Source organism: Anser cygnoides, chromosome 18 (assembly GCF_040182565.1).
Source record: "Anser cygnoides isolate HZ-2024a breed goose chromosome 18, Taihu_goose_T2T_genome, whole genome shotgun sequence".
Lineage (NCBI taxonomy): Eukaryota > Metazoa > Chordata > Aves > Anseriformes > Anatidae > Anser > Anser cygnoides.
The window spans coordinates 9,864,364-9,876,441 of NC_089890.1; the positions used below are offsets into that span (position 1 = coordinate 9,864,364).

The 12,078-nt window shown below is 41.1% G+C and overlaps 1 protein-coding gene across 4 annotated transcripts in view; it reads left to right on the top strand.

Annotated features, from left to right (window-relative positions):
* The window catches only part of VMP1 (vacuole membrane protein 1), a 67,702-nt gene that overhangs the window by 30,884 nt on the left and 24,740 nt on the right, over positions 1–12,078 (top strand). For all 4 annotated transcript variants that reach the window (XM_048074188.2, XM_013198049.3, XM_048074189.2 and 1 more), the window contains one exon: positions 1,242–1,373. In XM_048074188.2, the coding sequence (XP_047930145.1) occupies positions 1,242–1,373 (132 nt within the window). The remainder of the gene's footprint in view (positions 1–1,241; positions 1,374–12,078) is intronic.

A 12,078-nucleotide genomic window follows, 5' to 3' on the forward strand; every position in this document is an offset into this window, starting at 1 on the left:
TTTGGGTAACTGCAGAGAACAGCGGTATTTAAAACCACAACCTGTTGATTTGGAATATCCACAGCAGCTGGAATTCTCCCTTGCATGCAGCTGCATCTAGAGCGAGAACAAAGGAAATTGAAAAGCTTTTACATAGCTTCAAAGGAATAGAAAAGCGTTTGTTACTATTGACCCTAAGAAAGAAAAGCCATCTGCATGCTGCTAAGTTTTAGCACTTTTCCAATGAGCTGCCCAACTATTGTGCTATTACCTGTCCTATATTTAAACTATTCTGAGTTTAATCCAAGTTCCTGTTTCATCAGCCTATGTTTATCCATATGTTCAATCTTAGTTGTCTCTTTCCTATTCTTTTTTTCTTTGGTTAATGATGCATTGACCCACAAGACTGAAATGAGTCATTTGATGTCCTGAGAAAACAAATATAATTCTCATGTGGTGAGAAAGGAGCCATGCTTTCATCTCCGCTTCTCTTGGCTTTCTTTATTCCATCTTAAGGAAAGAGGAAACTCGAGCTCAAGCTTTGCTTAACCTTATTTTCCTTGCTCGTAGCGGCAGTAAAACCCGAGCCTGTTTTCTAATAAACACTCGCACAAAGTCTCATGACTTTGTAAACTGCATGACGGCACAGGGGAGGAGTTCCCAGATTATTCCGAGGGCCGTGCAGGAGCAAGGGCTGTCACATGCCGGCAAATGTGTCTGGCATCGGCAAATGTGTCTGGCATCGTGCGGCGGGGTGAGATGGCAGCGCTCTGCTGAGTCAGGGACCGGGGCAGGCAGCAGGCTGCAGCCTGCCTGGCTCTGGCTCCGGCCGCAGCACAGTGACGGGGCTGCAGCCTCCCTGCTGCACGTCCCGGGCCGCCGAGCTGCGCTGCCGCTGGGCAGCACGCCACTTCGCGGGGCCCCAGGGATGCACAGATCTCGTAGTTTGACCTTGCAGGCCACAGCTTGGGAACCGCTGGCCTGCTGCTGTAGTCTGCCTTGAGAGAAGCTGCATTTCCCTAAGCTAGGGAAGGAGGAAAGTGGGGTCTCAAAGCAACGGCTTTGTATGTGAGATCAGGAGGAATCTGTCCTGGTGGATAAAAACAACCATCTCAAGGCAGCTGGTCTCCGCAGTTCTTCTGGAATAACACAGCACATATCTCTGGCTTCTAATCTTTTGAAATGTCTAAGGGCTTGTGTGTATCACATGTTTCCTATTTAAGAGCAAACAAAAAAATAAATCGGGATTATTCTTTTCCCAGGGTGCTGGCACAGCAATTGGAGAGCTACCTCCATATTTTATGGCGAGGGCGGCCCGACTCTCTGGTGCTGAACCTGATGATGAAGAGTACCAGGAATTTGAGGAGATGCTGGAACATGCAGAGACTGCACAAGTAAGAACAGTGCAAAACAACAGAATTAATAAAACACAGAACAACTAGATGGAGTAAATAACCATTCCAATTAAATGGGAATGGGCCAAAAATCCGTTGGTGCAAATTCGCAAGGGACTTCCCAGGGGTGGAAGAAGATTCTCTACCGGGTAGAGATACCTCTGGCAGCAGGAGGATGAGAACGGAGCTTGTTGAAGCACATACAGTAGTGCAGCCAAAGTATTTGCTACAAATACTGCTTTTATTTAGAGTTTCTAAAACAGCACAGTAAAGGTAGGGAGAAAGTAGGCTAACAGATCAGTGATAGAGGAGGTGCTATAACAACTACGATTGTGGAATAGCTGCATTTAAAACCTCCCTGGCCCAGATGATTTTCAGTCAGTTTATCCCCCCAGGATGATATTTGTCTGCCTTGCCACTAACAGCCTCAAGGGCCAGTGCATGACCCATTCGTCAGCCTAAGGGAGCATATTTTTACTGGTGTGAAAATGCAGCCAAACTGCTCTGAATCCCTTTTTGTTACTCTTGTAACTTATTTTCGTGATAGATTAAATACTGCTTGTGTTACAGCATAGTTTGCAACTGATGCTGTACGTGAGTCAGATGTTACAGGTGATAATTTTTCATTCAGGTAAGGAGTTTGCATCTTCTTCAGAAGCTATTAATAATGACTTAAAAGAAATATAATGTGTTTTTTTTTTTTCAAACTTCTTGCCACTGATTTTCTTTGCTGTATTATTCCTTCTTATCCGGATATTTTGTCTGTCAAAACCACTAGGTAGAAACAGGTCATGAGACTGTCATTATACAAACAGCAGAAGCTATTTACTACTCACAGTTGTCTTGGGTACTTCCTTGATACAAATAAATACTTCTTCCTGCTACCCCCATGCTCCCTCAAATCATGGATGAAGCTTTTGGAAATACCGAGTGCAATCTAGTAATACTAACACGAATCCCTGTGTTTTATGAGAGCCTCCCTCTACTAAAAAGTTCCAAAGTTTTTTTTTTTCTGCTATTATAAGTAGTAAACTCTTCTATTTCTTTAAAGATACAGTGGCAAAAAAAAAAATCTGCTTTGGTCTTTACCCTACTGTCAGTCTTTGCTTTGCAAAGTAATCCCTAGCTGCAAAAAAAAAAAAGTCAAACACATGGCTCGAGTGCTGAAATGCTATCTCTGTTTACTGAAACTCTCCCAGCAAATTATATGCATGTAAAGTTCTGAGAGCAGCCAGAGCTGCTTTCCAGAACGCACAGTAAGATTAAGATTCTTGGGCAGAAAAAGAAAATTTTTTGCTAGAGAGCATTTTGTCAGGACAGGCCAAAATATAGCTAGCTGCATTGACTGCCCTTAGTAAATAAATGGCATTGTGTAATGAGTTAAGGAAAATGATGGTGTTATTTACCAGTACTTTTGATTTTATTTTCTTGGCAATTGAATTTGGATCAAAACATGTTGTTTTGTGGATGAATAACCAGAAAAAAATTCTTCTAAAACTACACTTGTGGTTTCATTTCTATAAAATTCTCTTAACATGAGGCTTTGACAATCTGATTAAATTGTATTGCACTCATAAAACTGACAGTTCTGTTTTTTCCACTTGCTAATATGACTTCCTTTCTGCTTTTGGCTTAAATCCTGTTTTTGCTAGATGTCTGTGGGAGACAGGCCTGCCTTTTCCTATGACCTTGAGTAAATCCCAATTTTAAGCATAGTTTATCACTGTTTGTCCTGGAATTGCAACTTCATGAACTGTTATGAAGTCTACTTTTAAATTGCTTAATACCAGTCGTTATTACCTCCATCAGCTTCTCCCATTCCCCAAGTTTAAGCCTTATGCTTAGGAAAATGGGGGATGTGACAAGTGTCTCATGCCATGGAGACTACCGCAAATGTTTGACATCAAATGACAGAAGCCTTCTTTCAGTATAAAGGTCTCCTTTCATCCAGCCTTTTTTGAAAGGCATGAAATTGGGTGTGTTAGATTTTGAAGAATAGCTTCCCCTTCTACTTCTGCTGAGCTGCTCTATGCCTACAAGGCAAAGCCAAATGGCTTGACGTTTTTGCGTGCGTGTGTTTTGTTTAGAAAGCTTGTTGCTGCTGTTTCTCAAAAACAATGGTAATTTTGAGAAACAGATGAGAATCTTCCATGGTGAGAATAGACTATGAATTTAACATCCAGCCTGAATGATCTGTAAGGGGGGAATGCGCTTGCTAGCTTGGCAGTTCAAAAAACAATAGGAAAAAAAGGAACTTAAAAGGATTAAACGGTTTAAAGTTTTAATGCCCCATTCAAAATTGCACGGAGTAAAATATTATTTACTTTAAAGAGTCTATTGATGGATTTTGTGTCATAAATTGCACATCTAAGTGACCTGTCTCCTTGAGCGAGGTTTTGAGAAAACTCATTAGCCTCCAGATGATGTGTAAGTCAGCCTCGGACTTTCCATTAGCATACTTCAGAGAAAGCCCCTCATTTTAAAGGAACACTCACTTCTCCTTTCTGTGTGTCTCTGTGCATGCTGGCGAGCCCGTCCTGGTTACATAAAGTGAGCTCCGGAGCTTCTCTTGCCTCGTGGCTGCTCTTGTTAAAATCGGGTGACTTTGCCCTGGAGAAGGAGTGCGGTTTACAAGCAGGGCTCTTTTTTTTTTTTCTCCAAGCTCCACACAATGCAGAGCCCAGCATGCTATAGAAACAGAGCAACTTGGCCCGATTTCTTAACACTTAAGACAGTATTTAGGAATTATACACGTTTAAAATGGCGTTCAGTTGCTCTTAACTCTCTTCCAGTCAAACTCCAGAGCAATGGTGACTTGTATCAAAGCTGCCCTTGGAGCAGGAGGAGTATCTCCAGCGCAGCCGTTCAAACCAACCTTGCAATTAGGGGAAGTGAATCTGCTCCTTAGTGCTGGGGCAGCACATTGGTAATAACACAGTGCTAGCACAGCTCCGCGCAGCTCTATGTCTCCACGCACACGTGCAGGGCTGTTGCTTTTTGACCGTTTAAGAGTTGCTGGTTGTGAAGTGCTCTCCTCTTTTCCCCGTCGTGCTGAAGCACTTAAAGCTGACGGAGGTTTCTGGTGAAAATGAAGCTTGATGCCAGCTTCCCTCGAGGTACTTAGCGGGAATGCGTAATGCATGCGCCCGTGCAGTGTCATGGTGCGCTTTGCTAAGAGGAGAAACATACCGATATCACTGCTGTATATCTAAGCCTTAATGACTGGAAGTGTTTGGATTCATTAAGTAGCATATTTTGAAGAACTAATGATTTGCACATTAGGCTTTGCTTCTGTGCAGTATTGCTGCAGCCAAATCCCCATGTAAAAATATTTTCTAGTTGCCTGTGTTACTATCAGTCGCTGCCGTTGTTTACTTCCCAAACTGCGTCCTGCCTTTGAAGGAATACAAACGTGAAAAAGGGTTAAATCCATAGAATTGCTGAGATGCAGCAGGGCTCGGTTGTAAATGATTGAGTGCCATCTGCACACTGAATGCCGGTTGTTGCTGGGACCTGTTTTTGACTCCACTGAACCTTTACTGGTTGTGGTTTGTCTGGCCATCACATGACTTCTCTGAAAATTCCCCCTCCCCTCCATTTCCAGTAAACTGTTTGAACAGGAGTGACTCAGACTGAAACCAGCTTCCCTGTAACCACAGGGCTTGTTAAAGAATTTGTCAACGTGGACTCAAGAGGGTTTGTATTAAACTAAGCTGCAACTGCTTCGGTTTGCATTGCGTCAGGAGTTCCACCGAACAACTTCCTGCTCCGAGAGTCGGCTTCTTGTCTGCAAGGAGTTAAACTGATGAACTTTGCGATAGTGACAGTTAGACACATGCTAAACCCATCTTTCCAGCATTTCTGAAAGGTCTTGTGCCTTGAGCTGGATTGCTTTTCCATGTCCTAATGCGGGGTTTCTCTTTGCAGAAGCAGAACAAAGTAGGCTACCACACCCAGCCATGGTTACTGGGAGAACCCAGCACTGTGTTCTGACACGACACTGTGACTTCACTGAAATGGAATGATTAGGTTCGTCTAATAAGCAAAATGTTACTTAATTAGCAGCGTAAAGTAAGATCGCCAAATTAAAAAATGGATCTCTCCCATGATTAAACTAACAATTAGTATCTGGTAAGTTGCTGCCTGAAAAGGATTCCCTGGCTGCTGGCTGGTTAAATCAAAAAGTTTTAAGGGTATTCTTTAGAAGAAAAAAGAAGTTAAAGCAGACCACAAGCAGGCTTTTATAAAGTAGTTATGATAAAAATGGAAGTGGTAAAGTTGCATACAATAACTGGAAAACATCGACTTCTTTTTTTTCTTTCCCAGAAATAACTTGTTCAAACCCAACATCAAATTCCGTTCATAATTTTTCTTGCTCATTCTTCCAGTCACCCCCCTTTCCTCATCAGCTTCCTCTCTTTATTAATTGTGCCGTACAAGGAGGAGATTGGTGCTTGGTCTAGGCTGCCTGATGGGTGGCCACCAGGAGGCTTGTCTGCACACCGGGCGTTCCTGCCTTTCGCTGCGTGCTTTTGTTAATACACGTACGGGAGGTCTCTCCCCGCTTTTATCTTGGCCCATAATTAAATGTAAACTCAAAACTAATCAAAGCTTGAAGCTTCACTCCAGAAACTTTGTACAAATGCTATAGCTCGAGAGTGAGATAGCAGACTGGTAGTAGTAAGCTAATAGCAAAATGTGATGTTTTTCACGGAAAATATAATAGACTGTGAGTATAGCAAGCGTTGGCTTTATTTTAAATTGTTCACCAAAATCAGTGAGTTGAGATAACCTTTGGAACGGGTCAATGAAAGCTTTAAATAAGGGAACTGTTGTTACCAGGAACTTCCTCAGAAAAGGGGTAGCAAAGAGTTAAGATAGGCACAGGGTAGACAATAGGAGCTATGAGTAACAAATGTGTAAGCCACCTCCTTGCTGGATTTCTTTGGACACTGGCAAGAAAATAGGGCAGTCTTGTGCCTGCATTGTTCTATTCATTTGCACACCTGCTTACAGATAAGGAAAAAACAGCAAGGAGGGTTTGCTAATGGTAATCTAGAGATGATTTTTTTTTCCACGTTCTTCTCTGAGCTGTTCTTTGTGATACCTCCGTTAGCTAAAACTCATTTACAGGGCCCTCTGTCTCTTTAATATTTAGTGTGAAAGTACATAAATCAGTAACAGTCAAACCACTGAAGAAATCTGGATTACTTGGTAATATTTTCACTTGGTTTGAGGCTGTTAGAGGAGTTTCTACAGCAACAACTACCTCACTTTGCAGTAGAAATTAACATTTTAATAAAGATTATCACCAAGCTTATTGGAAGTCTTGCACGCTGCTTTTGTACTGCAGCTGTGGAGTGTGGAGAAGCACTCTGCCGTTGGGTTTGCACGTTCTGTTCCCCCTGGCTTGACAGTGGTTGATACAACTTTCTAAGGGAACAAACTGGTCCTGGACAGTTCTGTTTCACTCTTTCATAGTCCTATGGGCTTTTCTCAGCTTTGTGATCCATACAGAAAAAGCAGCAGCTACTCAATAAACCTCTACAGCTTCGGTGAGGCTTTATGGGAGATTCGGATCTAAGGGGGGAAAAATAAAATTAGTTGTCTGCATATTTTCTAGTTGGGGTGTTCCTGTCACATCTCTGCATAGGGCTCTTCTGAAACATTCAAGTTAGTCACAATTTCTATAATTTCATGGTTATATACATTTTTTTAAAACTATTTGGACAGATAGGCAGCTGTATTACAGTGCTGGAAAAGTAGCTCCTGGAACACAGTTGGCCTAGAAATATTTCAAAGAAGAAAGAAAAAATTTAAGATTGGGTTCTTAATTTTCTGATTTTCAATCAAACGTTGGGGTCAGATAAGCTGCTTCAAAAATATTTTTTCAGGGAGAGCCTTCAATAACTGATAGAAATTAATTATGGTATCATAAGAAAACAGCAACTTTTTTTTTCCTGCTTCAGACACTGTTTAAATATCTGTGTTGTACAAGAGTCTGGTATGCAGACCACTTCTCTGAGCTGTCTGGGAACCTCAGCTACTTCCCAGGGCGAATGAGCGAGAGGTATGCTTAGCTCTGCACATCTGCTGAGTAGGAAGACTTGCAAGTGCAAAAGGATTTGTCAGCTGTGTATAGAAGTGCTTGCTTTTATTACACAAGTGTTTTTTTTTTTCTGTGCATGGGCTTGTTTCCTTGATTTATTTCTAAATTCCTTATGGGGGAAGAGTATAGGTTTTTTTAGTGACTTGAGTGACTTCAGCTTTGCTTTGTAAGGGATTGGAAAGGTCGATCTGCTTGTCTGGTTATCAAAAGTTGCTTCCTTTCTTGATGACGATGGCTGAAGTAAAGTAACTTGCTTAATTCTAGCCATCTTGTATCCTTTTTTGCAAAGCCTGAATCTTAAACCCCCCCAAAAATAGGATTTTATAACTTAAATAAAAAAAAAAATTGACAACATCCTAGCATGGTGCTGTACACATCATGGCACTGTAACTAGCTTGGCAGACCTGTGGCCACAACAGCTAATTGCAGTTGCAGCCTTACAGCTAATTGCAGTTGCAGCCTTGAGATAAATGAGCGCTCACTGTGCAGCTGCAGTGGTATTTTAGGCAGCCAGTACGTTGGTGGAGGCACTGCCAGCACACACTTTCAACTGTAGAAGCAAAGGCTGCAGAGGTCAACGTGTGATGTGTGGGAACCGGAGCGATAGGATGTTCTTCTGCTTCATTCTTCTCTCTGGAGGTGGCTGCTCCTATCTCGTTCTGGAATCACGGAAGAATTCATCCTGAAAGGGACCTTAGGCAGTCTTAGTCCAAATTTTGCTCCGAGCAGGGTCAGCTATGAGATAAGGTCAGGTTCCTCGGGCATTATCAAGTCTGGTCTTGAAAACCTCCATGGCTGGAGATGGCACAACCTGTCCGGGTGTTCTGTACTAAAGCTGGACTGTCCTAATGGCTTTGCCACCTCCCTGACATGCTAAACTGACAACTGGCTTCCATAAAAAGGGTTCCAGGATCTACTTGCTGCTGTATCTCCTACAAGATGCCAATAGAAAGTAGCTCTTCAGCATAAAAAGGAAGAACAGATTTTTTATTTCATGCTTTCATGGACCACTACAAAACTGAAGTGTCACAGGGGACGTGTAGCTTCATGCTACTGCACAGACCTGGCATGAGGATTGGAGCGGAGAGGTGGCAGTGGATGTGGTAAAAGGCTACTGCTCTATAGGACACACATGATAAGGCAAATGTCATTCTTCCTCTTCCTTCAAACTGCCACTGATGGCAACGTCACCCTCTTAACATCCAAACATCCTCAAGAATTTGAAGACAAACGGATGTGGAAGTAGATCTGTGTATTTCCTTCAACAGTGTGTATTCAGTGTCCTTGTCCTAGGAAAGGCTAGTAGAGGAATTCACCTGTGTGTTTGTTTCCCTTGGGATTTGTATATAGTACCTACTCATCCTTGCATACAATTATTCTGAATAATGCTTTGAAATCTCATTAACTTTAAGTCATTAAAGTGCCTATATCAAAGATTTGAAGAAGTTTTGTAGATACTGCTCTCTTTGTGTTTCCATAGTGCTTCAGTAAAGCCTGCAAAGTCAAGGTCCCTGTTTCATTGCTGTTCATCCTATTTCATATTGTACTTTCTAAAACTGTTTTCATCTTCAACTTGGACATGTGTTTCTCTTGTAACTTACCCATATCATTACACTATTCCTTGTCCAGAATTCAGTGTCTCAGAAAAAAAGTCTTCTTGTGAAGTACAGTTTATTTTTATTTATTTTCTCAAGCTTAGAATTTGAGCCCTTCCTCCTACCATGGGATGTCTGTCCTGTGCCTGCCATATATAAATACCTTTTATCAAACTTCAGTGCTTGCTCTGCCACCTTCCCTTTGCTGCTTTCAATAATTCTTGAAAACTTTTTTTAACTTTGTGTTTTGGCAGCTCATTTTCCAATGTATAGGGCCTTTCTTCCCCAGAGTTTCTAGTGATAATTAAGTTTAAACCTTACCTCTCACACCCTCTTCTCTCCAGGTATCGAGATGGAAATAGCCCCTTTTCAGTTTGCCCCTTACTTGCATTAACCTGGACGTATTTTTGAGGAAAGCTAGAGCGGAGGTTCAGGACCGCAGCCCTTCCCAGACACGTTCAGATGTTGAGAGTCACTGCAGCTGAGGGAGCGGGAGATCAGTACCGCTGTGCACCGCTGTCAGAATATTCCTCTTGGCAGCTTACTGGAGCCTTACTCAGATCTGTCACCTTTGATGTCTTGCAGGAGACATATGGAATGGTTTCTCTGGTCACTGAGTAATGAGCTATTTGCAGCGGTAGGCACAGGCTATCAACTGTATCTTGGTCTCTGTTCCCTTCGTCTTAACTCCAGGTCACTGTGTTGATCATTAAACATAGCTGCTGAGCTGCTGCTTTCTTAGCAGGGATGTGTGGTGTAACCTCTCAGCCCATAGGTAGCTATCTGCCTTCTTTAAAACTGCTCTTCTGCAGTTAATATGTTATTTCAATGAGTTAATAACTCTTCCCAGTCCTCTGAAATTCTAGAATTCATTCCCTAACCACAAATGGTCATTCTCCCATAAGTTGTGTTTGATTCCATTGTGTTGTAATAGAAAGCCAGAAGAAACAAAATATTGTGCAGCTCATTTTTAACATAACTCGGATTTTTACATAAAAAGGAGCACTGTCTTTGTAGGCAGCTTTTTAAATGTTAAGGAATTTATAATTTTAATAATCTGAGACGGTAGCTGCACATGTTGTCTTCAATCTTTGGAGAAAAATGTTCTCCTCTGAAGATTATTTGTATAATTAAACTTCATTTCTGCTAAGAAAAATACTGTATCCATAATATGTATTAGGCTCAGATGCTGGGGGATTGTCCACTTCTTCCTCACGTGCAAGTTGAGCCTTCGCATCAGGGGAGTCTGCTGGCACCAGGATAAATGCCTTTCTCTGCAGCAGCTTTGCTGTTCTCATTGTTTGTGGTGGACCTGTTCCATCAAGGTGCAACACATTCACTTCAGATCCCCCTTTCTCTGTCTTGGTATTGTTTTGATGTTAATTCATGATCTTATTTTTTTGTTAGACTAGCAAATCCTGCATAACCCATCCCAAGCCTTCCAGAAATCTATTTTGGACTTCTTAAGGCTGCCACTTAAGGCAAGGTAATTAATATCGTACTTCAGCAATTGCATTCACACTGGCATCGCTGATTTTCCCCAATCCTGTGTTAAGGCACTGCTCTTACTAGCAGAGAATACATGGGCTGTGAAATTGTGATTGATTTTAGTGTCATTCTTATAATACTACTTCCCTATCCTTACTGGCCTCCTTCTTACTGGTGTATCGGTGGATATAGCATGATTATCAAGATATTTGTAAAGTATTTAATGTATTTATAGCAGAAAAAAATTGATAGTGAGATGTTCTTCTGGACCTCAAATCAAACTCCGGATTGCCTCTTTCAGAGGCTGACAGCTGTTGTCAAGGAAGGTTGGTTGGACTCACAGCTTTCTTGGTACTCCTAACAACTGGTTGCAACTTCGTGTTAGAAAATAAGCTGTTATATTGCATAATCGTTCTAGGCCCCTCTGCACAGTCTTTCAAGGGAGTAACTTCTGTGAACAGTAAATTGTGACCATTCTGTGTTCTGATCCTCTATCAGTGTTATAAAAGGAAACGAATCAAAATTATGTTTTTCTGCTAGAGCTTGTTAACTAAATCCAGTGAAACAGTCATCACTGAAATACAGAAAAGCTTGTGCATTTTATTTTACAGTGAAGGCAGAAAGAAGAAATAGAGATTTAAATTATAAATGGAAGCAAGATAAAACAGAACAATGGGGTGAAGCCTTGTAGCTAAAACAAGAGTGTCCATTCACTCTTTCCAGAAGCAGGACTGTTTTATGGGGGTAAGCGGTCCATACTCGAGGACTATGGCTCTACTCGAAGCTGTATCACAATGCATATTTAAAGGAGGAACATTGTGGTAAGCTTTACTTAGCAGCAAAACATGTAATTTCTCTTTACTTGATCCCTTTAGGTTTGGAGGTTTAGGAGAGGTTTTTTGCTTCTCTAACACAGTAATGAAATGTTGTTATCAATAAAATGTGCCATTTTACTAAAGGCAGATATGAAGCAAGCTTCCTCAAGCCGCCAGCTGAGACTTGTGAATCAGTATTTCAGCACTGACCTTTTTATGCCTCTTATTTCCATTCCAGTTCTTGAGATCTGATGATTAACCCAATGAAGTAATGTTTAATCATTTAACCTTCCTTTGCCTGTATTGCAGCAGTCACAGGAAATCTATTTCCAAACCAAAAAAAAAGAACAAATCATCTTTGAAAGGAACATAGTGAGCAAAAGTATCCTGAAATGTTGTAGCAAATGAATCATATTAGCTGAGAGTCGAGTCCAGTCTAGATACTTTAATTTTGGGGGAATATGTTTTGCCTGTAAGTAGATGAACTTTTATGTCTTTTAATTTTTTTTTTTTAAAGCAGTAAGTTATGAAAGTTGTTTTGCTTTAATTTCTAAAAAATTAGAGAAAATATTATTCCCTATGCAGGATTTAAAACAGAAAAAAAATATATTGTGAAATAGGTAAAAGTTATGAAACTGATGATTGTATTCTCTGAGAAATGAAACTTTTAAGGGTTTTTATTATTGCAGATGTTGCAA